Genomic DNA, 27108 nt, shown 5'->3' with positions numbered 1-27108 from the left:
AATCACAGATAATTATGATGCGGAAACGTTGAGTTAGACAGAACACAATATCCTGAATAAATTATATTGTGTTCTACTGTCTAACTCAACGTTTCCGCATCATAATATTTAATGCAACAAACCTCGCTGTAAAGTATGCAAGCACCTCGTCACCGACAGCGTTGTTAGGCTCCCACACACCTCATCTTCTATCAATCCCCCTCCCCTCACCTGTGACTCTTCGAACGTTATATATCTCCTCATGTGCAATATATGTGAGCATGGCTCTTATATAGGCGAAACTAGAACTAAATTTAGACTCCGGTTTATAACCACAGACAGTCCGTCCGTAGCAAGAGCAAGGGGCTGTCTCTTATACACAATATAATAGTATAAAATTATAATATAATAGTATACCGTCTTGAGATGCTCATCAGAATCAGAATTCTATATTTTTTTTAATGTATGTATACACACATAGGCCTAACTGGCCAATTTACCTGACCGTTTTTAAGACGGAAAAACCTTGAATTTTGAAGAACAAAGTCATTAGACACCTAGCTCAAAAGTCGAGAAAGGTAAATTAGAAATCAAACTTTTCCCGGGGAGGACCCCCGGATCCCCTTTCGTGTTTGGAAAAAATGTTGACCCCCACCCCCTAGGTTTGATTCCAGATCTACGTGATTCATATTCCCGTTCATCTTATAAGTGGCCTTTCCCCCACTTTGAAAAACGTTCCGCCGGCCCTGTGTAAAACACAATAGTTACGTATTAAGATGTCATACAATGACCTGAAATGACATTGAATTGAATGACCTATTTATGGCAATCGGACGAGGTCAAAAATTGTGTGATACATTAGTATTTTTTTGACAATACAAACATGTTTTTAGACCTTAGATTTATAATTCCAAGTGGTTTAGAAGCAGAATGTAGATAAACATATGTTTTATATGGTGGCCATTTTGAAAACCAAGATGGCGGCCATTTTATAAAATATAATCATTACTTTATAAAATAATACATAAACCTTAATTGAAAACTTTCTAAAAAATTGTACATCGATTCATAAATATGACATATTGTGATGACATTATCCGATTTTTTCTCCCTCATACCGTATTTTTGTCTATTTTATTAGCCATCTTGAAAAGAACTCATTTCCGCGACCTGGATTTTTCTTTCGCAATTTTTTTCAACCTTTTTTTGTAAAATTATGAAACGGTTTTTTTCCCCACCGTGCTTTTCCACCTGAAGCAAAACACTAGTGGTTAAAGCTTGTGGAATAAACATGGCGTTAATTAATGTTGTTCTAGATAGGCCTATATTCCGCAAATCCTAGGCCGTGTGGTAAACAAAAACATTAGGCCTGTTCTTAATTTCATGCATTTGCTTCCTTCCTGAAATATTAGGATACGGTATTAAAACAATTATAGATGAAATATATAAGAATGAATTGGCTAATAATTAAAATATGGGAAAATGAAGGGATGAATAAAATATGAAAAAGACGTCCACTGTGTCTCAGGTTGAACATATCCCCTTATCCAAATACCGGACCACAGTCTTAGAGGATGTAAGGTTATTCCCCTTCACTGTTAGGGGCCTACTTTGTCAGTGTATATTTTTTTAAGTATTGCTTTCTGCAATACCATCTGCAATTCAATGATTTACCAGCACCTCTTGCCGATGGAACTAAAATTTCTATTACATTTCCAGCATAGACCGAAAGATCTACTGATTAATCTCAGATAAGATAGTATACATACTCCAAGTTTCGAAATGCACGCCATCGTGTCGGGATTCAATATTTCGACATTAATTATGTCATCATCAACATAGTTTACCAAAATTGCAGTGTTTGTACATCGAAATGTTTAAACTAAATTATTTATTAATTGAAGTATAAGAGAATAATAGTAATAATTAAAAATAATTTAATTTAACAATAATAGCGTAAACCTATTGCTAGTAATAATGAAACCGTTTTCAGTTTTCTCCATAAAAGCTTGGTTTTACTTACTTCTGAAACCGGGGTGATTGATCACAGCGGGCCCATTTATTCATTCAGCGATCGGATCCGAAAGGAAGTAGATCGGGTGCGTGTGGTCTCAATTCTAATAATATAAGCCTTCTATCGTCTCTATTTATTATCTATAGGTCACGTCTCTATATCCAGGTAGGTATACATCTATCTAATATTTACCGTATTTATTGTCTTATTTTCTTCCACAATAATGGCATTTCCAGGCATCCAGGAAAGTGAGTCATTCATATTTTAAAACAATACTTATGTCCTCAAATTCTTCGAACTTAAGTGTGCGGTGTAAGTGACGGGTGTCCAATACGCCTTTTCCACGAATCGATAGACATCTTGAGGTGATGACAAACAACCCAAGGTGTGTCAGTGGTGCGTAACCAACAGAAAAAGGATAAGCATTGAGGCTGAATTTTTGTCCTCATGTTATCTAAAAATTCTCCATAACGGAGGGTCGTATCACATTAATTTTTTCTGGAAAATATTCTCAAAAGACTATTTTACTCCAATATATGATTAAATAAAAATTGAAAAATGTTTTTGACCTCTGAAATCGAGATGCAAAGAGAAAAGCTTATCTAAGTAGTATTAAAATAGGCCTGCATTGCAGTGAAGTAGCATAGTAGGCCTACTTTCTTATTTTTACTGTTCCAGGTACCGATAATATACATATTTCTCTTATTATAAAGTACAAGTTATGTTTTATAGAAAAGTATAGTATAGTAAATCATGTTTTTTAACACAGCTCTCATAGTAACTAAAACGGTTGTCTGCACTGTAATGCATACTAGGCCTATTTTAATACACTACTTAGACAGGCTTTTCTTTTTCCATCTTGATTTCAGAGGTCAAACATTTTTCATTTTTTTTAAAATCATAGTGGTGTAGAATAGTCTTTTGAGAACATTTTGTGAGAGTAGCTTTAGAACATGAGGACAAGAATTCAGCCTGAAAGCTCAAAGCTTATCTTATTTCTGTTGGTTACGCACCACTGACTTGGGGGTGTTTGTCATCAATGTTTTCGCTCGAACTACAGTATCCGCTCGAATTTGTATCCGCTCGAGTTGGCAATCGCTCGAATAAACAGCAACAACATGTCATCTGTGTTGTAAAGTAAGGTGACGAAAAATAACAATATGAAATTTGCATTCAACTAAGTTATTGGTTTTTGCTTAAATTGTTATATTAACTGGCTATAAAGCCATAATATCAATGGTACGTAATGTTAAGTATTCAGTTCAGCAACTCACTGAGTATAAGCTGTCTCTTATACACATCTAGATGTGTATAAGAGACAGGGCCTACTTTGTCAGTGTATATTTTTTTCAGTATTGCTTTCTGCAATACCATCTGCAATTCAATGATTTACCTGCACCTCTTGCCGATGGAACTAAAATTTCTATTACATTTCCAGCATAGACCGAAAGATCTACTGATTAATCTCAGATAAGATAGTATACATACTCCAAGTATCGAAATGCACGCCATCGTGTCGGGATTCAATATTTCGACATTAATTATGTCATCATAACATTACACTTATAAATTTGTAATTGTTGTAATGATTATTAAATTCCGATCAGTTTTATCTTTTCCCAAAAAAAATCGATGAAGTGTTTGCGAAGTTATTACAAAAAGAAGTTGAAAAATGACCAGATTTAGTGGTTTTTGGCGACCTTCACTGCCGTTTTATCGAATTTAGACACGAAATATTGTCGTAATGCTTTATAAAATAATACATAAACCTTAATTGAAAACTTTCTAAAAAATTGTACATCGATTCATAAATATGACATATTGTGATGACATTATCCGATTTTTTCTCCCTCATACCGTATTTTTGTCTATTTTGTTAGCCATCTTGAAAAGAACTCATTTCCGCTACCTGGATTTTTCTTTCGCAATTTTTTCAACCTTTCACTTTTTTTGTAAAATTATGAAACGGTTTTTTTTTTCCCACCGTGCTTTTCCACCTGAAGCAAAACACTAGTGGTTAAAGCTTGTGGAATAAACATGGCGTTAATTAATGTTGTTCTAGATAGGCCTATATTCCGCAAATCCTAGGCCGTGCGGTAAACAAAAACATTAGGCCTGTTCTTAATTTCATGCATTTGCTTCCTTCCTGAAATATTAGGATACGGTATTAAAACAATTATAGATGAAATATATAAGAATGAATTGGCTAATAATTAAAATATGGGAAAATGAAGGGATGAATAAAATATGAAAAAGACGTCCACTGTGTCTCAGGTTGAACATATCCCCTCATCCAAATACCGGACCACAGTCTTAGAGGATGTAAGGTTATTCCCCTTCACTGTATAGGGGCCTACTTTGTCAGTGTATATTTTTTTCAGTATTGCTTTCTGCAATACCATCTGCAATTCAATGATTTACCTGCACCTCTTGCCGATGGAACTAAAATTTCTATTACATTTCCAGCATAGACCGAAAGATCTACTGATTAATCTCAGATAAGATAGTATACATACTCCAAGTATCGAAATGCACGCCATCGTGTCGGGATTCAATATTTCGACATTAATTATGTCATCATCAACATAGTTTACCAAAATTGCAGTGTTTGTACATCGAAATATAAACTAAATTATTTATTAATTGAAGTATAAGAGAGTAATAGTAATAATTAAAAATAATTTAATTTAACAATAATAGCGTAAACCTATTGCTAGTAATAATGAAACTGTTTTCAGTTTTCTCCATAAAAGCTTGGTTTTACTTACTTCTGAAACCGGGGTGATTGATCACAGCGGGCCCAGTTATTCATTCAGCGATCGGATCAAAGGAAGTAGATCGGGTGCGTGTGGTCTCAATTCTAATAATATAAGCCTTCTATCGTCTCTATTTATTATCTATAGGTCACGTCTCTATATCCTGGTAGGTATCTATCTAATATTTATTTATTGTCTTATTTTCTTCCACAATAATGGCATTTCCAGGCATCTAAGAAATTGAGTCATTCATATTTTTAAAACAATACTTATGTCTTCAAATTCTTCGAACTTAAGTGTGCGGTGTAAGTGACGGGTTGTCCAATACGCCTTTTCCACGAATCGATAGACATCTTGTGATGACAAACAACCCAAAGCGTGTCAGTGGTGCGTAACCAACAAAAAAAAAAGGATAAGCATTGAGGCTGAATTCTTGTCCTTATGATATCTAAAAATACTCCATAACGGAGGGTCGTATCACATTAATTTTTTCTGGAAAATGTTCTCAAAAGACTATTTTACTCCAATATATGATTAAATAAAAATTGAAAAATGTTTTTGACCTCTGAAATCGAGATGCAAAGAGAAAAGCTTATCTAAGTAGTATTAAAATAGGCCTGCATTGCAGTGAAGTAGCATAGTAGGCCTACTTTCTTATTTTTACTGTTCCAGGTACCGATAATATACATATTTCTCTTATTATAAAGTACAAGTTATGTTTTATAGAAAAGTATAGTATAGTAAATCATGTTTTTTAACACAGCTCTCATAGTAACTAAAACGGTTGTCTGCACTGTAATGCATACTAGGCCTATTTTAATACACTACTTAGACAGGCTTTTCTTTTTCCATCTTGATTTCAGAGGTCAAACATTTTTCATTTTTTTTAAAATCATAGTGGTGTAGAATAGTCTTTTGAGAACATTTTGTGAGAGTAGCTTTAGAACATGAGGACAAGAATTCAGCCTGAAAGCTCAAAGCTTATCTTATTTCTGTTGGTTACGCACCACTGACTTGGGGGTGTTTGTCATCAATGTTTTCGCTCGAACTACAGTATCCGCTCGAATTTGTATCCGCTCGAGTTGGCAATCGCTCGAATAAACAGCAACAACATGTCATCTGTGTTGTAAAGTAAGGTGACGAAAAATAACAATATGAAATTTGCATTCAACTAAGTTATTGGTTTTTGCTTAAATTGTTATATTAACTGGCTATAAAGCCATAATATCAATGGTACGTAATGTTAAGTATTCAGTTCAGCAACTCACTGAGTATAAGGCAAGGACTACTAGGCCTAGCTAGGCCTTGCTAGTAGGGATAGGCCTAGTGTAGGAGGGGGCCTAGGATGCCGTCTGGATAGGTCTAGGTAGGTCTACAGTACTAAACTAGGCAGGTAGCAGGTCACTTCGGCCCAAAACCAAGTCAGCCCAAATCAACTCGGACCAAAACCAACTCGGCCCCAGACGACATACTATTATTGATGATATTATTGCTGCTGCTGCTATTTAGCCTAATTTTTACCGTATTTATTTGTAGTACACTTTCATGTTTATAATTAGGCTAGGCCTGGTTTATTTTTTTATGTTTTTACATTTATGCCATAAATTGTTTAGCATTGCTTTTGGTTTTGGTCAAAAAGTGTTGCCGTTTTTGTTTTTTACGGTTTTGACTTATTGCCGTTTTGTCCCGAAACCTATATGTGACTGTAAACAACTCAGTAAATAAAATGATAATTTGATATATTTAAGTGAAATAAATATCATTGTCAATGTGTCATACTTTAATAAATTTGCATTCAGGTCAGGTAAATTTATCGATTCTGAAAATGTATGTTAATGTCAGTTCAACTTAATTTTCAGCACTCTAATATAGCGTCAGCCCAAGCCGTGGCGCCCAAGACCTTGGCTCAACCCCGGCACTGATTTAATTATAATTGTGTTTTTATTAAATGTAATTTAATTTCCTACAATAATATGTAGTGTCATTCAATAAATTATTAATTCATTGTTAACTTTTCAAATTATGCATTGGAAATATTTGTATTCTTTTCATTTTACTCACGTCATTTGTTGTTGTTGAATTGCCTTGAATTGAATGAACACACTTGACAACGTACAATACTACTAGGTCTGATGCCAAAATATAGAGGTTCCCTGCTAAAAGAAGCACTCAATTACCACGAAATCAAAAAGATGTTCTTCTAGGCCTAAGCCTGTATTGTACATTAGTCAATCATCACAAAGTAACATTTTAATGTTTTCATTCAAACGTATTACATGACAACGTTATTTCATGAAGTTGTCATAATAATAACATTAACTTTTTTTTTTTATTCTCGAGCTTTCGCTGGGTTTCTACACAGCTTAATTATGAGTGAGACAGCAACAACAAGATTTCATGAAATTGTTCCCAAGGTGCATGAACTCACTGATGATTAAGCTTTGTTGAAAACCAGCAAAGGCTCGAGAATAAAACGTAAGTTAAGCTGAGGTCAGGCATAAAATACAAGAAATGAGAGTAGCCTAATTCTAAGTTTAACAAACTGGTAACTGATATAATAAAGCCTAATTTATTTCTATTTTATAATATCTGTATATAATAAACAAAGTTGAAAAAACGCTAGAAGAGTCATTCTCTATAAATATCATTTATAAAAAAAGATACTTTGTGCTCACCTACAGTATATTTCAGTCTACACCAATTATAAACAATATTGAGTTTTTCTTATTCTATTTCAGGTATATCCATTAATAATTATATATATTAATAAATATATAATTTACAATCCATTCCATTTGACCTTGAAATGACAGACTGACTACAGCAGTCAAAATGACTTCCAAAGCAGAAAATTGCAACTCTGATGGTGAACAAGTAATAAGAGATATCTCTCAGATTTTGCCACCAAGTCACAAGAAGAAAAGCACTAAACCTATCCAAGGAGAGCATGTCACAAAATCAAGTGACAAAATTATTCCTGGACCCCCTACATCAAGCGAGAAGCCAAGAAAACGGGGAAGACCCAGAAAGCAGGTAACTCAGACAAAGGTAGATGATGATGTTAAACCGGAAATAAACAAAGGTGAAATAAAAGAAGGTGAAAAGTTAGATGAGGCAGTAGAAATTGAACAAGGAATTACAGGTAGAATGGCAACGGTTTTGGGAATGGAAAAGAAAACAAGTTTGGAGCAGAATACAGAATCAACTGACAAGTCAGATCATATGGTCAGCTCCAAAGTGGTTGTTAAGAAGAAAAGAGGTTTGTATTTTGATTCAATTTTTGTTTATTCATCATTTTTATTTAATTTTTTTTTATTGTTGGTCAGATATCTTGATATATATCAGATATTGTTCTTTCTGTGTATTAAACTCTATTTGGTTTATTGTTTCTATACAACAGTAATTGGTTAGAGTGGTTCAGTGTAGCTTGTTTGGATGGTGTTGTGGAACAACATGTGACTTTGGCTGTAAAAAGAGATTTTATTGATTTTTCCATTGAAAATTTGAATATGAAAAATTGTCCGTACGCAACAGGAATAATTCCTTCCCTATTCAGTATAGATCCTCGTCTGGTATTCACTTTAGGATATTTTTGTAAAAGGTGTGTGAATTCAGTGTTTTTATTGATTTTGAAAATATTTTTTTAGGTGTTTTATAGCAGATGATATATCTTTAAAGCCATGCTCTGGAGGAAAATATACTTTGATATGTTGTACAACTGATGTCTAAGACACAAAACGGCTGTGTGACAAAAAATTCAGGGACGGTTAATGAAATACAGATTTTTGAATATTAAAAAACTTGGGGAAAAGGTGGAAAAAAGTGTGGTTGTGGCCCCTTTTCCCACAGCTTTTAAATATTTAAAAATCTGTATCTCATTAATCGTTCCTTTTTGTGTCTTAGAAAGTCAGTTGTGCAACACATCTAAAAGAAATAAATTGTTTTCATCCTGAACCATTTCATCATTTATTTTTAGCTGATGAGGAACTCTAGAAATACCCTGCTGATTGATTGCTTTTTTGCTGATTGACTGTGCTTTTTTTGTTTTTTAGAGAAAAAAAAATAACAGGCTCATCCTGGAATTGAACCAGGGACCTTTCACCTACTGTACATTCATGCCTCTAGACCAACAAGCCATAGTTACTTTGTCTCAAACCCTAAGTTGCATACATGCCTCTAGACCAACGAGCCATAATTACTATATAATTTTGAAGGAGCTCTAGGAATACTCGGCTGACTGATAGATTTTTTTTGCTGATTGATTAATAGATCTTTTTTATTTTTAGAGAAAAAGAAGTAATGGGCTCGCCCAGGAATTGAATCAAATAACTCTCACTCCCTAATCTACATTCATGCCTCTAGACCAACGAGTCATAGTTATTGTGTAATTTTGATGGAGCTATAGGAATACTTGGCTGAATGAATGTTTGATTGATTAATAAATCTCTTTTGTATCGGTGCTCTACTGTCTTTTTTAAACTGCCCTCATCGGAGCTTTCGAGATTACGAGAACTTATTTACTTGTGTTAGTATTTATGATCATTCTACTGGTGCAAAATAATGATTTCTTTTTTTTGTATTTCATCTTGAAGGAAGACCAAGAAAGACAAAAGTGAAAGAAAGTACAACCAATAAGCGTGATGATGAACCAAAAAAAAAACGAAAAAGAAAAAACATGGAAGATGATGTTTATGAGGATAATGAGTATGCCTACCCTAACTCAGGATATACCACAAAATCTGGTCGCGTGGTAAATAAGAAAAAAACTGATGATGAATCAACTTGCACTGCTTCTACGCAGTCCGATACTGACCATGAGGACGGTAGAAATTTTCATGATTACTCAACATTAGATGAAAAGTATAAAGCTCTGTATGACAAATATAAAGAGGAGGCAGATGTTTGGGTTGGTCATTTAAACAATGGAAAAAGTGCAAAATGCCGTTGGTGTTCCATGAACTACAAAAAACTGACAACGATACTGCGGCATTATGACAAATGCCATGAATATTATGTAGGTTGTGATTTTATGTTGATAGGGAGCATCCGATTGCACGACGACGGTAGGACCTAGAACGTAATGATATTACATAAAGTCATCCACGCATTCGAGGATGTAGAGTTGTCGTCTGGATTTCTAGAACGCAGTTTGGCTGAATCTACATTGTGCAGAGAGCGTCCGACGGTCATGGATGAGTGAATCCGTTCTAGAGTCACGTCGTAGGGCAGATCGAAAGCTCCCACCCTAATGTATTTTGTTTCATACTACTAGTCAAATAAATCCAATTGAATAATAATAATAATCATAAATTATAGGAGGTAAGCCTACATATTCCGGTAAACTAACTTACAAACGGATACAAACCTTGTCCTTAATCCGCCTAACTCTCAATATGAAGGTTATTCGAGATGTCTGACTCCAATTAAAACCCAACGCTGACTGGGTTTTAACTGGGTCTTCAGCACGAGAAGCAGGAACAATACCTCTCAACCAACCGGTCAGCTGTTGTAAAACTGATATAATAAAAATAATAATGTGGAATGCCCTGACCAGACTATCAAATTTTATTTGTTAAAAACTTTTGACTTGCCTAAATATAATTATGATTATGGGATATTACATTTTTCATCTTGAAAGTATAAAAAGTAATATCTTTATTTTATTTTATTTTTTTTGCAGAAAAATGGCTTTAATTGCAATGAGTGTGGTAATATTTTCAAATCACCAGGGAGTTTAAATTACCACAAGCTAGCAAATCACACTAAGGCAGTAGTAAGTTTCAATGTTATGTAGTGTTTGCATTGTATGTTAAGTGAGTGATGAATGTTTATGATGCTACTATTCTGCCTATTGATGTAACAACTAGGCTGGCATATCTAGGGTTGTGACGGGTGCACTCCCCCAAAAAATCTAGCACTTCCTATTCGCCCCTCACATTGAAAATGTCAGAAGCAGAAAAGTCACCTATCACATTATTTTGTGAATTAGCGCCCCCTCACTAAATCAACGAGCCCCATTGAACTTTCGTCCCTCTCCCCCATCAGTCCTCATTTCATATGCCACTGATTTAAACTATCATAAAGCCTCAAATTGAAGCCAAGTGGGCTTAATCTCGGGATGAAGTCCATTTCAAATTGAAGCCCCCTCTTTAGTTTGCAAAATTAGCCTCGAAAAGAAGCCCATGGGCTTCTTTTCCAGATAGCATAGGCTTCTTTTTGAGATAGTACAGTATAGTATATATCTGTATACACTGTACATGAATAAACTGTACACCAAAAAACAAAATAAATTAATAACAAGCTTGGTTTATACAGCAGTTAAAGTGATTTAATGTCAGTTAAATACACTCCATGATACAGATTGATGTTACAGTGGCCGTATTTATTGTTTATAGTACAAATTCACAAAATTTACAACATTCATTTTCAAATTGAAGCCCTTCTAAAGTTCGCAAAAAAAAAAGAAGCCCAGGGCTTCAATTCAGGGTTTTACGGTAGAGAATTTTATCAATTAAAGTTAGATATTTATTCATCAACAGTTACCTGGATATTATAAACCAACTATTGCAATTGTTTTCCTAGATATGTAACGAAAATATTTTTTTTTTTCTGCCAGTCCCCGGCACTTCAAATGACAAGTGACAAATTTGGCATTGGAATTTATATTGTAATTTCTGATTTAAAAGTAAAATTGAGTGGTTCTTGTGTTTGTTTAGCTACTACATTCCTTGGTACATTAAACTGACTATATAAAATGAAGCTAATTTTTAACATTTTGTTTATAATAGAATAGGTTGTGTTGGAGGAAAAGTTTTCTTTAATTTCAATGAAAGGTTAATCCATATGCCTTGTCTGCTTTAAACATTTAGTAATTATATCATTTGCTTAAATTTATAGATGTATTATTTCCTTGCTTTAGGTGGAAGAATCTCAGAAAAAGGATAAAAAGCAAAGTGAAGCCCAAGTACTTAAACAGCTTCTTCGTCAGAAGAAAAAACTCAACTGTAAAAATGAGTCTTGTACAAAATCGTTCACAACAGTCTTAGGCTACCAATACCATATGAAAAGATGCGGCGTCGAGGAAGTAGCCGCGATATATACATGTCAAATTTGCCAGAAAACCTACACCACTGACCCTGGTCTGAAATACCATCTCAGTAGTAGGCATGCTCCTACGGTAGAAAAAGCTTCCCTAGACAAGACAGAAGAAGTTTTCACTGATGATTCAGGGAAGCGTAGACGGTCTGCAGCTCATAGGTAAGTAAGGGTGATTCATTCAACCAATCACTATGCTCACATTTTCAAAGCCACGAACTTGTATAGAAACTGAGTCACGTCTCTCATCGGCTAGTTAGGCATGGCTAAAAAATACTCTCCCTAATAAAATGAACCTAAAATATATAGAATAGACCTAAGACGAGTGGGCAGTGGCAAAGACGAATTAAGCTTAGGCTAGATGGCCCATATTACAACGTACACAGCACAACATTCCGGGAGGATGGCCTACTAACTAGGCCTCCAACTAGAGTCTAGTAGGCCTACTAGTAGTAGTAGAGAGAGGTGGGTAGTAGAGAGAGGTGGGCATACTTTTTGTAAGTTCTTACTAATTCATTACATTTTTAATAATCTCTAGGCCTAAACAGGATTGTCTGTAAGTTCCTACTACTGTCATCAGTCCATTACGTCGTTCAGCAGGCCAAAAACTAATTTACTAACTAAATTAATTCAAGTAGCTACGCAAAAGCTAGCTGCCTAGCTTAGCCGTTGGGACACTGCACATCTTCAATTTGAATATTATCAAGATTGATTATACATTAGCAAGCCAATCACTTGACAATCATGCATACGATATCACACATCAAATTTGATGTGTTACAGTAAATCGTACACATGAATGATCAGACAGCATTTGCCCAGGCCCTAATCCGAAAAAAATGAAATCGAGTATGGGACGCCATATAACTTAGATATGGTGGGCAAGTGCAATAAAGAGTAACTCAAAATTAGGGCCTGGAACCCAGGCTAAAATACAAGTTACAATAGCGCACCATCTTTCGGATGAGACGTTCAAGCCATTGAACCCGAGTGCATTCATGACCCATGTACACGTTAAAGAACTCAGTACACTCTTCCGAGTAGAGTAGGGGATTGTCTCTCGGTGTACTGTCCAATCACCACCAGAAGGACCCCAATTGAAATATGTCTTCTAGACTTTCGTGGGATATCCTTGGTGTTTACACCGAATAAATCCAACCAATCGAACCAACCAAAGTTAGGTATTGCAACTTTGTAAGAGCATGGAAAACTAATGCCGGGCATTCCCTACGTCGCACAATGAATCCATCCCCGCTCCCTGTGAGCGCTAAACGACGCGACACCATCAGCTGTTTGTCGGTGGCAGTCTGAACGGATCATCTTTAAAAATGATCCTTTGCCTGCGTGTTGTAGCTTTGCATTCGTTATAGGATCGTGTCGGCCGACAACTGTCGGGCACAGTGGTTGATCGGCTTTAGTCTTCCGTGGTAAATACGGCCTGTTTTATACATACTTATTATTTTCCCATGCTCCTTTAGAATCTGTTTCGGTTTTGTATTGAAAGTTTGTAAAACGTAAGCAAGCAACATTGAAAGAAGATAGTTTTTTTGGGTGGGGGTAGGGGGGATGTAAGCAGAAGGTGGAAGTAATCAGTGTTTTTAAAAAATTCACCCCTTTATAGTAAATACATGTCCCAGGCTTATTTTGTTTTTTTGTTTTTTTTTACACATAAAGGCTGTTAGTCCCTCCCCAATGCCTAGAACATATGTTTTGTATTTTTGGAAAAAGTAAATTGAGAGTTACTTTTAAAGATTATTTAGTATGTACATAATAATTAGGAATAAATAAATTTCTATTTTTTTTTTTACATTTCAGAGCAATGGCTTCTATGAAAGAATTGAAGGAGAAAGGTTATGTAGAAGTTAATGATACAGGAAAGGAAGAGAAACGAACTAAAACATCCACAAATGACTTTATGGTAGGAACAACTTCCTTCTCTCATTATTTATATTTTATTTGAAGATTGAAATCTAGATATGTCCGAAAGAGGGAGGGGCCGGGGCAGAAAAGGGGAAGTGGGCGAAAGTAGGGCCGGTCGAGATAACACCATCTTAGGGGAAATTTTGGTTTTATAGACGTCTGAAAATAACCTCTGAGGCGTTTTGAGTGATCAATTTTTCTTTATTTTTTTTTTAAATATTTTTTTCGCCCCCTAAATCCGCCGCTGCTATTTAAAATCACATTATTAAGATTGATCTAAATTTGATTAAATGTATTAAATATTAAGGTACTTTGTAGTCGATCTATAGCAAACATTTTAAGGGCCTGTTATTGGCAAATCTGTGGCTCTCTTTAATTAGAATGAATTAAGTTACATAGTTAGGTAACACAAACTGGGGTTAAAACAAACCTATGAAAACTTAAATACTTTTTATCTTAACTTTCTAAAATTCGCCTCTGAATGTTATTGTCGCAGTACTTAAAGCAATAAATCAATGTTGCTATCAGAATAGCAGCATTTAACAAGCTTGTGGTCAAAAGAAATCAGATGTAACAGACATTGCGAAGTACCTAAAATTAACAAAATAGTAACTAACACCATAAAACATATGGCACGCATAGACTAATAATTGACGGCTTTACTCGCAATTAGTATTGGATTGTCGATGCCAAAGTAACGATGAAATGACTGTATGCATGCGCTATGAGCGGAGATGTGCGTCGTTTTTGTTACCCACTTCTTAACCAGTCAGATGCCTAGAATCTATGTATGTGATATATAATATGTGAAAGCTTAAAACGTTGAGGTACCTGATATTTGATAATTTTATGTAAAGTTGAACATTGTTTTTTTGTTTTCTGTGGATAGCTTTTCACATCACCAAATATTGAGATAGATGAAGATTTACTGAAGGAATGGAAAGCTCAGTTTAGCTTAAAGCAAAGGGTACCTTGTCCATTTGATTGTGATTTCACCGCTGTCTTACTGGTATCACTTAAAGACCATTACCATTTCTGTCAGGAGGTTAGTTATACATTATAATTTAAGTGTGCAAGTGTGTGGCGCCCCGGTTGAGGACTCTTGACCTCGTTGTCAGGGGTCTCGCTGTGAGGAGTGACGATGTCTCTCAAAGCATTGCATAGTCTGGTCCCGCTTAAGAAAGGGGGATGGGTACCACGGACCTGTACAGGTTTGTCTATCTTTACAATAATAGGAGAGCCAAGTTGGAGTACTTTAAAAATGAAAGAAGAAGTATCCTAATTAATCAAAATCTTTTATCAAATATTTTTGGGGTGCATGATAGCTTGGTGACCTATAATTCAAAGTTTATAGCCTCTTTACAAAAGTGGTTTCCGCAACTTGGAGTTTGGGTTTTTAATCCCTCGCTGTGCACTTCCCTTGTGTCTTGAGGAAGGCACTTCATTTGCGGCGCTTCTCTTGACCTAGGAGAATGGTACCTGTGATGCGGTTGCCTGCCTCTGTGCCAATATGGCAACAACACTTGGTATGTGGACCTAATGACCAGGGAAAACAGAGCACTTCGTAACCTAAAAGAAAGGCGCTATATACAGTAGGTACCTAGTAACAAATGACAAAATAACAACAGTATACTGGAACAATATTTGTGGCAAAGACAAGCCAAACTAGTCACTCGTCGCAAAAATCAATATTTAGTTATTATTACAGTGTTCAATTGTAAAATGAGAGCTATAAAATGGTAAAAGAATCATTTAAGTCAGACATTTCCTTTGTAAGTTACAAGCGTTTAAACATACAGCTGTTTAAAAAACAATATTTGAGAAATCAGCCTTCAAAGTTTATGATTTCGGGCATTTCTCAAGCAGAAGCCACCACCAAATTGATAAAAATTATGTTTTAACATTGAAAATGGGAAAAATAACAGCGTAGCATAATGTATAGATATATTATAAAGGTTAGTTTTAGTGTAATAAAATAGATTTCAAACATTCCAGCATGTTTTGGCCAAATTTCTGAAACAGGATTTTGTGATGAGTGACTGGTTTGGCTTGTCTTTGCCACATTTTAAATGCTGTTTTTCTTTTATTTATGTATTTATTTATTTTAAATATATTATTTAATAATTATTAACACAAAACAGTAATTTTGTTATTTTGTTGTTTTTGTTAGAATCCTAATGCTGCTAATAATAGTGAACGTTATAAATGCAATATTTGTAATAAGGAATATACCATCAGGGCTTCAATTATCAGTCATGTTCGGGGCACGCATACAAAGGTACGTGTATAGATCCTCTCAAAATAATGGTTGTTACAATGATGATGATAATGATGATGATGATGATGACGATTACGACGATGGCGACGACGACATTGTTATACAGGCGGTTATACAGGTGGTGCAACAATGACAATTGACAATGACAGTAATGACAGCAGTGAGAATGGATATACAGATAAAGGACCCTGACAGCAAAAATAATGATGAAAAAAGATATAAAGTGATAATGGCGGTAGTGTGATGAAGATGATAACAATGAAAAGGATGGGGGTAGAATTTGAACCCAGAACTGAGGTAATATGCCATTTTGATTTGTAATCATTTTACAGCTTTACGTTTGTTAATTTAACAGTGGCAGATCCATGAATTTGAAATAGGGGGCCCAGGAGGGATTTTTACAGATGGAGGGTCTGGGGTGAGAAAATTTATGATTATGGCACCTCTAGATGGCCATATATGGCACTCTCAGACTTAAATTTTAATATAATTTTTTTCTCCATTTTTTTTTGTAGCTAGCTTCCCCCTCCCCATGACTGTGCCATTGTTTAATATATTCTAATTTTATTTCCTAGGATGAAAGGGATAAGTATTTCATTGAGCACAACATACCCATAATGGAGTCTGAATCGGACAGTGATGAAGAGGATGAGGACGAAGGCATTGATGAGAATGATTACAATGAGGGCGGTAGATTCGTAGATTATGAAGTAGCGAAACACAGTAAGAAATTTATACTTTATTCTATAAAAGAAATTACCTTGTTAGGAATTATGTTTTCATGACTAAAAGCTACATTATTTTATTTATGATTTAATTCATCTTTATTATATTGCATTAAGGCTAATAGTTTAAATGGTTCATTTCTATCCTTGCAAAGCATGGATTTTTATCCTAAAGAGATTGTCTGCGTGGAATTCAGTACAACTACCAGATGGCGGAAGCGGTACTACCTAAACATGTCTTGGGGTTGTAAACACTGTATAATGAAACGCACATCTTCTGTTGCAGGGGCGGAAGCTAGTTTCGGACAAGGGGGTGTGGAAAATTTGAATGTGGAACTAAATCACAAAATGTGGAACTAAATCCATATTCCGATGAATACTTACTGGTCATTTTTAGTATTTTAACCACTTTTAGTGGAACCAATTTGTTTGCCATGTGGAGGGGGAATGAGTAAGTCATGCCATGTAGTTGGCTATTTCTTAAAATAAAAGTAATAACACTCTAATCCAAGTCCCAGAGCGGTTCTCATAATTACCAATTTACCGCACTTGTGCGGGTGGAGCACATACTCCCTGGGGGAGCATTCCATAATTTACTTCTGTGAGACAATTGATAATAAATTGGTGAAAATCTTCAGATATATGAATTTGCAGAAGAGGGGCTGTTTTTCGTGAGATTCTTGCGGGATTGCAGGAGGCTGTCCTGACTTTCGGGAGACTCCCGCGACTTGCAGAAGACTTTGGACCACTGGGGTGGAGTGAGAAAACTGTTGAGCCAACTGCTATATTAAAGTTTGGAATTTATTATTTCTATGTTTAGTCTTATGATTGTTTTATAAGATATCTTCTTTTCATTTGAATAAAATAATTTTAGTTGGTGGAATCTTAGTCTGTTATAGAATTATGCATTTTTCTACCATCAGGAAACCATTCTTATTTCATTCCTGGGCAGTGCATAAAGCAGTACTACAAATGGTAAGGGAAAAATTCTTTGAATAAATTTTTTAAAAACTGCCAATAAAATTGTAGACATAGCAGAAAATGTATTATGTTTTAAACAGAAAAAAGTTTTTAACAAAAATAGATTTAAAGATTGAAGTATACAAACTCCTCGGTATTCTTAAAATGGTCTTAAGTCGTAGTTCGAGCTTAAACAAAATTACATCATTTTGTAATCCTAAAATGAAATTTGACTAGCACTACAATTAAATCACATGAACCTCGACTAAAATTATACTGCTGCAGGCTAATTTATTTAGTCAGCCTATGCGATGGTTCCCGATTTGCATGAAATCCCCTCACATTGCGGTCACATAACTTCACCGTAACAACAACAAAGATGGCGCCACCCTTGCATGGCTTCAACTATAATAGTTCTCCAAAGAAACCAAATTTTCAGTGACTGTTCAACTTCTCTATCGATACGGTAACGACTAATATTGTTATTATTATAGGAAATTAATTAAGCGAATGATGGTATATTATGAATTATGAAGAAATTTTTTTTTTAACGGCAGACAGCAGCTTATTATGCATCCGCGTTACTGGATCTCTCAAATTTCGTCTGCTATTAAAATGAGCTCTTTTCATTGGTTAGTTTGATAGTCGTTGCATGACAGCCATCTTCAGCTGAACTAAAAGTAGGAATTGATTTAGTCATAGTTAGAACTTCAAATATGTTGCTTATGAATACAAGTTTAAGTTGAGGTTGCAACAAGACTAAATGAAGTTCGACTAAAGTTCTTTTTAAGAACATGGGTGTAAGTATGGAAAGACCATAAAAAATATTTTTAAAATAACAAAATAAAATTTAAAGATTGAAGTATACAATTAGTCTAGAAAGACCATAAAAAATTAAATTTTTAAAATTTAATTGCTTGTATTTTTTATTGCCAATATTAAGAACATACACAGACACAATAACAGTCAATTGAGGGAGCAGGCGGGAACCTATAAGTGAACTAAATCACTGTGACAGTGTTAGTTTCTTACTCCACAGTAACATATATAAATAGTGTAGAAAGAGAAGTGTCCTACTACAAGTAGGATCAATCATCAATGCTCAAATTCATGATAAGTTTTTTTTTTTTTTCAAATGATAAATAAATTAAATTTTAGTAATAAATATTTTGAAGGTTTTTATTATTTTTTGTTTCATTTTAACAGGAAAAAAGAAAACCACTGCAGCCAGGACGAAAGACTGTTTTCTGAATCCAGTGCACAGTTAAACAATTGGAAACTGTTGTCGGAAAGGTATGAGGATTACACATAGAGGGCAGTATTCACAGTTGAATCGTGTGCTATCCAAGGATGCATGCATAATTGGTATAGGTAATGCGGTGTTTGAAAAATAAAGGGTTATTGTAAATATGGATCATGTATGTCATTTATCCATCAAACAAAATTTACATTCAGTACAATAATGTAGTTTCTCGACTATGACCAACTTGCTTTACTTATTACTGTGTGAAGATGTGGATAAAAGTTGCACAAGGCCTCAATCAATGAAAGCAGATTTGCATTCAGACTCATACCTCAATCACTACTGATGAAAATTGTAATACATTTTTAATCATAATAATTTGTATCTTTCTGATTTATTGAATATGTGGAAGGCATTTGGCGCAGTGGAAACGGTTTTGTTTTCCATTCTTGAGGTCATGGTTTTATCCCTCACTGTGCACTTCGCTTGTGTCCTTAAGCAATGTATTGTATCTGCATTGCTTCTCTCCACCCAGGAGTATAAATGGGTACCTGGTTGGGTTGCCGGCCCTTGCACTGATTACAGCAGCAATACTTATACCCAATGACCTAAAAAAAAAAAAAAAAAATCGCTTTGTGACCTAAAGGATAGGTGCTATATAAATTCCAAATAACAAACAATCAAGTTTTATTCTTCTAGTGATGCCGCTAAGGCTGAACCAAAGTGCATGATGTCTCCCAGGTTTAAGGTCAAAGTTGATGACGAAAGTGTTGATATTGAGGACAAGCAAGATGAAGAAGAGGAGTATATAAGACTAGAGCGCTATGGCGTTACTACTCATGCAACTGGTAAGTATCAACTCAAATTATTATAGTATTTTGAAGATAAAGTAAACAATCCACTTTTGGGATCAATTGTAGAAGCTGGAAGCTTATTTTAGGTGATCACAGTGAAACAAACATAAAACAGATGAATGAGAACAAAATGACTACAGTTTGTATAAATATAGTCTGAATCATTATGTTTATTATCGATATTATTTATAAGATATTAATTAACTTTTGAAGTTGTTAGCTTTAAAGTGAAAATTAGAATAATAACAACTAATGTTTAAATGTTCAGACACATCAATGCTAGTTTGAATGGCACGGCACACTTACCTTTTGATTCTGGTGGTGGAAAAGTCTTCTTAGAAGAATTCTAAACTGTAGGCCCAGTGTTCGCAGTTGGCTCTTGTGCACTTTAAAGAACCTGGTACATCTTTTTCGAGGCAAGTAAAGGGTTACGGTCTATACAGCTGCTGTTGTTGACGGACGAGAGTAGTTGGTACCCGTTTACCATGTAGCTTAGACATCAAGAGACCCTTACATATGGGAGAAGCAAGTTAGTCCACACCTCAAGTCCTTTGAGACCGTTTCAGTGTAAAGAGCTATGTAATTGTAACTACATTACATTAACGTAACTACATTACATAAACACTTGTATAATCTTTGCATTACTGTACCTTTAAATAAGTTACTTTTGTGAATTATTGAAAACTTTTTTTTTTTTTTTATCTGTGACTTAATGAATGTTGATAAGAGCAGCGGGAATGGTTTGGTTTCCCAACCTTGGGGTCAGGGTTTCAATCCCTCTCTGTACATTTCACTTGTACAGAAAGGCAAATAATCTTCATTATTTCTCTCCACCTAGAAGTATAAATGGCCGCCTGGTGGGTTTACCTGCTCCTGCCCTGATTACCAGCAGCAACACTTAAAAAAAGCATATGGACCAAAAATGACCAGGGAAATGAAGCGTTTTGTATCTGCAAAGAAAAGGCGCTGTACAGTATAAATGATATAAGAAGAACAATTAAATTGTTTTTCTTAATATTTAAATAAATCTAATATTATGTTTTGTATTTTTTTTTTATCCACAATAGATAAGAATGTAAACCTGTTTGTAGGTGGGCCAGTGTGGGCCATGGCTTGGTGTCCAACCCCAGTCAGCAGTCATTCGGCCAATCAGTATGCAGCAATTAGCTGTCATCAAACATTTGACTCTGTCCATAAATGCTGCACTCGCTATGTTTATCCTGGTGCTATTCAGATCTGGAGGTTTGGTTGTCTTTTAGATAATGGGTAAGTCATCAAGATTTAAGAATTGTTTTCAAACGACAACATTAATTTTTTTTTTTAAACAAGTAAAGCAGCGATAGAAGTGAATCTTAAGCTCAGTCCAGACTATCAAATTTTCTGTTGTATGCCCATATATAGTCATGATGTGCCTATATATGGTCATGATCTGATGTCATCTTGACCATATTTAGACATAGCCATGTCACATGCTTTTGTTAAATAAAGTTGATTGTCTAACAGGGCTTTAGATATGATGATCTATGTGATTCGGTGCACACTCACAGCTACTTTTATAGTCTGCTAAGCTGTGCTGCCCTCTCTCTTTATGATAATTATCTTGATAATAGATAATGAATAAAGGATAACAAATTATAAGAACATATTTCTTATATATTTCCATGTTTTTTTATCATGGTTTTTGCAAAATTTCACACACACCCTCAACAAAAAGCGATAGTATCCCCCAAGCAATTTGTGTTTGCATAAATATTGAGCAATATACTAATGACTTAAAGTCAGGCTCCGGAGGAAAAACATTTTTTGATATGTTGTAGAACTGATTTTTCTAAGACTGAAAAAAGTTGTTTGACGAAAAACTGGGGGACGATGAATGAGATACAGATTTTTAAATATTTAAAAACTGGGGGGAAAGGGGCGTAACCGCCCAATTTTACCTCTTTTTCCCCCAGTTTTTAAATATTAAAAAATCTGTATCTCATTCACCGTTCCCCAGTTCTTTGTCAAACAAATTTTTTTCTGTCTTAGAAAAATCAGATCTACAACATATCAAAAAAATGTTTTCCTCCCGAGTCTGACTTTAACTCTCTGAAGTCAGGTGGCCATAGTCCAAGTCACAGTGTTCAGAAAACTAAAATAAATGCTTTGTGAAGAAAGTTGGGGTCCTTGGAGGAAGTCACTTTCGAGAGATCTGATTAAATGTGACTTTGCTGCGCATGGTGACACCTGTCAGGTTTCTGATTTCTGTGAGAGAAATGAAAAATAAATTACCAAAAAACATGCAAAATAATATGAATTTGCGGGAGATTGGTTATTTTGTCTGGGAGTTTCCTGGCTTATTTGCGGGAGGCCATCTCTATTTTTGGAGACTTGGGACCGCTGAGTAAGCTCATTAAATCAAATCTGCCTGAAGTGGTTTTTCTCACTTTGGGACCCCTTATTTTGATGATTATTACATTCTGCCTTTGTTTATTACAGAAATTATGAGAAGCCTTACCTATCATATGGCCTAGCTCATAACTGTGGTGCGATTTGGGACTTAAAGTGGTGTCCGTCAGGTTGCTGGGATGACCCCGCTGACACTCAGCCTGGTACTGTCTCTCGCCTAGGGGTGTTTGCTGTTGCTTGTTCTAACTCCACTGTTTGCGTGTTCTCAGTTCCGCATGAAGAGGCGCTAAGTGATGCAAGGAATGATGGGAAACCTGGTAAGCCATTAAAATATATTTCTCTCATTTTGCTAATGATGATGAATTTCCCGATTAGTTTATTGTGCATCATGATTAATTAAAGCAGTACCTGGTAATATTACTTACGGTGGCTAAATCTTTGATAATCTGTTCAGAGTAAAATGTTATGTTGAAAAATATCTGACTTGCTATTATATCACCTATGTATGGACATGATAATGTCATATTTAGGCATGGGGTCAATTACAATAGAAATGTAATCACTTAGAATTCTACTTACACTTATATTTTCAATTACAGTTTAATATAATTCTCTTTTCCCAATTACAATTATGATTACATTTTCCATTTTCAAGAAAAATCATATAAAGTTTGAAATAGACCTTTTCCTCATTGACATGATGAGAATTTAATAATGAGCATTTCAGCCCTCTAGCTGAAACACAAGGAGAGCAGCGATGGGAATTGAACCGGGGACCAAGTGATCTCCACGGTTCAGCGCACACACAGTACAGTGGCTACCACCAGATTAGCCGACTGTGCTAACCTGCTCCCTCTCTCTCTCTCTTAAATCTTATATTTAAATATCATGGAAGCTTTGTTTTACTCAAATTTACAGAATATTTTTTAAAACATTCATAGACAATATGTTTCTTTTTGTCCACTTCTAAAGGTTTCTACGACGTTACACCAACTTTGACACTAAAGCCAGCATCTAGTGCCAGTGATTGGTCAATGATTGGCCAATGTTGGTGCCTGGATTGGTTGCCATGCCAGCCTCACAATCAGATTGCTGCAGGATTTTCAAATGGTACGGCATGACTTAGCATTCATTTTTAGTTTTGAAATATTCTGTGGTGATATGATTCTGATATTTTCTGTAATTTATGCTTTACTACAGAGTCAAACATTCAAACATAGAATCTGAGTATATTAATATTAAAGTATTCTATTATTAAAGACTTCTCTTTTTTATGGCATGGCAGGAATTTTTTACCATTTGGTCCGTTTGTTTTTAAAATATTAGATTTTAGTTTATATACAGCGCTTAGAGGTTTCATAACATTAGGTGCTTTAATATAAATCTAGGATATTAATTATTTATAGTTTATAATGCCTCCCTCCCCCGTTACTGAAATCAGATACAGATGGAATGTTATAGATGCGACAGTTTGTTGGTTGGTGGGATGAATGACTTTCAATGAGATAGTCACAACAGTTCCTTTGGTACTATGCTGCAAAGCTAATATTTAGCATCAACTACTCTACTACATATGTACAATTAACTCCAGGTTTCTCAGTTAAGAAGTTATATTATGAGTTAAACCCTTTTAGAGTTTGGTAAGGTTGAATTATATATAGTGTAGTTTTATATGTCGCCATATCCATCTAACATAAGATGCTCAGGGCGCTTGATATGTGGATTAGTAACTCGATCAAAGATATTTTCTTCGTGTTTGTGCTACCCGGTAACCGAGTACCAGCAACTCTCGTCGTCCACCACTTGTTTGTTTCTAAGTCCTAATCTTCCCTTCTCTTAAGTCAGTGATATTGTAGTCACTATTGACTATTGATTGGCGTGTCTTAACTAAAGCCGGTTTTCCACTAGACGAATTTATTCACACGAATTGAAGGCGTCGGTTCGGTTTCTGAGCTCTGATTGGTTACACACATTTTTCGCTTCGCAAAAAGTAGAAACAGTTCGAACTACCAATTTCGCTGAAGCGAAAACTCCGATGGAAATGTTAATGCGCATGCGCATGAACAACGCTTTCGATTCGCGTGAATACATTTGTCTAGTGGAAAACCGACTTTAGTCTTTTTATAATAAATATATATATAAGAATAAAAATGTCCACACAAAGAACACATTGGAACTTAATTTGACTCCACACAGGAACGGTACTTAATGAGTATCAGTGCTTTGTATTGTCAAGATTATGTCAAATTACATACTGCTTATTTACTAATTCATGTATTTCTTGTAAAATTTCAATTATTTTATACATGACAAGATTGCTACAGTACATGATGGTCTATAAATTTTAATTGATGTATAAACATGAATAATTGTATATACTGTAATAATTCTCATATGTTTGTTTGAATCGTTTGAATATATCAATCAAAGATATTTATTGATAAATTAATACAATGATAACTTTATTTATCAATCATACATAGAAATTTGTGTTGACTCTGTGTAATGCTGAAATGCAAATACATACAGTATTAGTGCCTGAATGGCACAAATGATGAAGCTATTCCTAAACTTACAGTATTGCTAGTCATTTTATTATTGTTTTACATTTTCCGTAAATAAATTTTAAGGCCATTTCAATGTCATCTTAATAATTGAATATTTGAACATTGTTTGCTTTGTGGTTTGTCACTGCAACTCTTCTTGGTCTATTGGAGATTACAGTGATGCCATTTGAACAAATGGTAGTTTCATCATATTCAAGATGATCTATTTGTTTTATGAATATACCATTCTTATCAAATAACTGTAGTCCATTGCCACTTGATACTATTAAATTTTCATCCATATCCATGGTTACGCCACAAGAACGGAAAACCTTGCCATCTTTGTAACCAAAGGGTACCAGTATTCTCATAAACTTTCCATTTGCATCGAACATTTGTATTGCGTTAATTGAATTTGAAGAAACAATCACATGACCTTCCTTAGTTAAAGTGACGCCTTGCGGTCTCTCTATTTGACCTACTTTACTACCTTTTGAACCTATTTTACCCAGCAGCCTGCCATCATCAACATTGAATTTATACACACAGTGAGCATCCTGATCTGCTACATACAAGGCTCTAGTTTCCTTGTTTAATGTCAAGTCAGTTGGATATTTCAACATGCCTTTACCAAATGAGCGGATTTCTTCAAATTTATCATCACACATTACAACACATTTTGCTAAGTAATCATTATATATCATGTGACCATCACCCATTTGATGCATTTTATCAACTTTCACATTTTGTGGTACCTGTATACTAGCAACAAATGAACCTGATTGATCAAACTTGAAAATTTCATTACTGTAATGTGATACTAATAAGTGTCCATATCTATCTAACACTACATCTGTCACACAAAAATGTTCAACTATATCGGCTATGTCATCAATGGTATTAACAAGCCCCAGTGCTTCCACCTTGATATTTACTGGTGATCCTTTGATGTGTGCAGCTCCAGCAGTTATCTTCATTTGCCAGTCACCTTCCACATTGCATCTACCTGTTATTTTGTACTGTCTATTTCCAATGTATTGTACCTCAGCTAGCAATTCTTTATCAAATGAGTTTATTAATGTTGCAGCTAATTGGCATTCATCACTCTCTGCTGGACTTGATACTTTCACTACAAATGGTTGTTCTTCTGTGACAGTAATTACTTTTTCATCATCAGCAACCATATACCTCATGCTATTAGCAGTTGTGATTTTACCAATGCCATCTCTATTCATGAACTCATCCATGTGTGTAAATGGAATGAAATTAGGTGTACTGTTTATTTTATCAAATAATTTATCAATATCAGTTGCTAGGTCCTTGTCTTTGACAGCGTTGATAGTAGTCTTATGGGATCCAAGTGCTTCTCTTTTTTCTGGTTTGTTCATCATTTTATTAATTGAGGCTATTAGATTATTCACTTGAGTTATCTTTGAATCCATATCTTTATATTTACTATCAATTTCATCTTCTTTTTCCTTGTATATCTTTTCCATATCCAAAATTAATTCTTTGCTTTTCTTTTGAACTTTCTTAATAAGTTTGTTTTCTTGAGTTTCAATGGCTTTTCTACTTAACTTTAGTTGTGATTTAGATAATAATTTACTTTTAGCCATTAAATCTAGTTTTTCTGTTAATTCATTTTTAATTTCAAGTGCTAAGTTGACAACTTCATCGGCATCATTTTTAAACTCATCTATAGCAGTTGACATTGGAATCACTTTATGTTGTTCTTGGTGACAGTGAAGGATGTGTTCACATTTCTCACATGCTGATTTGTTGCAATAGGAGCAGTAAAATTCCAGTGGGGTGTTGCAGTGAACTTGGCAGTTAGTTGGTTTGCCATCGTGTTCATTCATGTCTAGTGTGTAAAGTGGGTGATCCTTTGTTGAATGTACTGTCTTGTGTTGTTTGACACATTGAGCTCTACATAGATACAGTTGACATGTTGAGCAGTGGTATGCTGGTTGGTTGTCACAAAAAGAGCATTTAGTTGGATTTTGTTCTTCTGTTTTGATGACATACTCTAGTAGTTGACTTATCATTGTATTTGAAGCCAGCTGTTGTATGTTTTCTTTCAATAGATCATGTTCTTCGTTACATATTGGACATTTCATTTTTCCATGAGTTTCTACCCATTTATGGATACACTGTTGACAAAAGGTATGCATACACTTCAGGGTCTTGGGTTGTTGAAACCTGTTGAGGCAGATGGCACACTCAAGATCTTGTTTATCCATAAACTGTAAGGCTTTTGATAGAGCCATCTGTAAAGACCATATAGATTTGTTAATTTTTCATTTAAATTTAAACCATATTTAATTAGGGTGACTGATTACTGATATTAGGC

The 27108-nt window shown here is 34.9% G+C and overlaps 3 protein-coding genes across 7 annotated transcripts in view; 1 reads left to right on the top strand and 2 right to left on the bottom strand.

Annotated features, from left to right (window-relative positions):
- Nucleotides 1–2145, bottom strand: part of LOC117104110 — a 31347-nt gene extending 29202 nt beyond the window's left edge. Inside the window, exon 1 of the mRNA XM_033244774.1 lies at nucleotides 2003–2145. The gene's annotated coding sequence lies outside the window, so the exon portion shown is untranslated. The remainder of the gene's footprint in view (nucleotides 1–2002) is intronic.
- A 939-nt stretch (nucleotides 2146–3084) lies between these two features.
- Nucleotides 3085–27108, top strand: part of LOC117104116 — a 33990-nt gene continuing 9966 nt past the window's right edge. For 2 of the 4 annotated variants that reach the window (XM_033244786.1, XM_033244790.1), the window contains exons 1-15: nucleotides 5835–5982; nucleotides 7488–8008; nucleotides 9342–9763; nucleotides 10430–10522; nucleotides 11669–12006; nucleotides 13660–13762; nucleotides 14654–14809; nucleotides 15935–16042; nucleotides 16618–16765; nucleotides 17691–17742; nucleotides 18934–19020; nucleotides 19670–19818; nucleotides 20892–21090; nucleotides 22303–22529; nucleotides 23185–23322. In XM_033244786.1, the coding sequence (XP_033100677.1) occupies nucleotides 7582–8008; nucleotides 9342–9763; nucleotides 10430–10522; nucleotides 11669–12006; nucleotides 13660–13762; nucleotides 14654–14809; nucleotides 15935–16042; nucleotides 16618–16765; nucleotides 17691–17742; nucleotides 18934–19020; nucleotides 19670–19818; nucleotides 20892–21090; nucleotides 22303–22529; nucleotides 23185–23322 (2647 nt within the window). In that variant the 5' untranslated portion in view covers nucleotides 5835–5982; nucleotides 7488–7581. Of the gene's footprint in view, nucleotides 3233–5834; nucleotides 5983–7099; nucleotides 7225–7487; nucleotides 8009–9341; nucleotides 9764–10429; nucleotides 10523–11668; nucleotides 12007–13659; nucleotides 13763–14653; nucleotides 14810–15934; nucleotides 16043–16617; nucleotides 16766–17690; nucleotides 17743–18933; nucleotides 19021–19669; nucleotides 19819–20891; nucleotides 21091–22302; nucleotides 22530–23184; nucleotides 23323–27108 lie in introns of those variants that run through there. The other 2 variants (XM_033244788.1, XM_033244789.1) reach the window with 2 other exon arrangements.
- LOC117104119 (E3 ubiquitin-protein ligase TRIM71-like) overlaps nucleotides 24394–27108 on the bottom strand; it is a 4522-nt gene continuing 1807 nt past the window's right edge. For both annotated transcript variants that reach the window (XM_033244792.1, XM_033244791.1), the window contains exon 3: nucleotides 24394–27025. In XM_033244792.1, coding sequence (XP_033100683.1) covers nucleotides 24860–27025 — 2166 coding nt within the window. In that variant the 3' untranslated portion in view covers nucleotides 24394–24859. The remainder of the gene's footprint in view (nucleotides 27026–27108) is intronic.

This window comes from Anneissia japonica, unplaced genomic scaffold (assembly GCF_011630105.1).
Source record: "Anneissia japonica isolate Jap-2015-1 unplaced genomic scaffold, ASM1163010v1 scaffold2564_len425606_cov169, whole genome shotgun sequence".
Taxonomy (NCBI): Eukaryota; Metazoa; Echinodermata; class Crinoidea; order Comatulida; family Comatulidae; genus Anneissia; species Anneissia japonica.
This window is presented reverse-complemented; position numbering and strand designations above follow the sequence as displayed.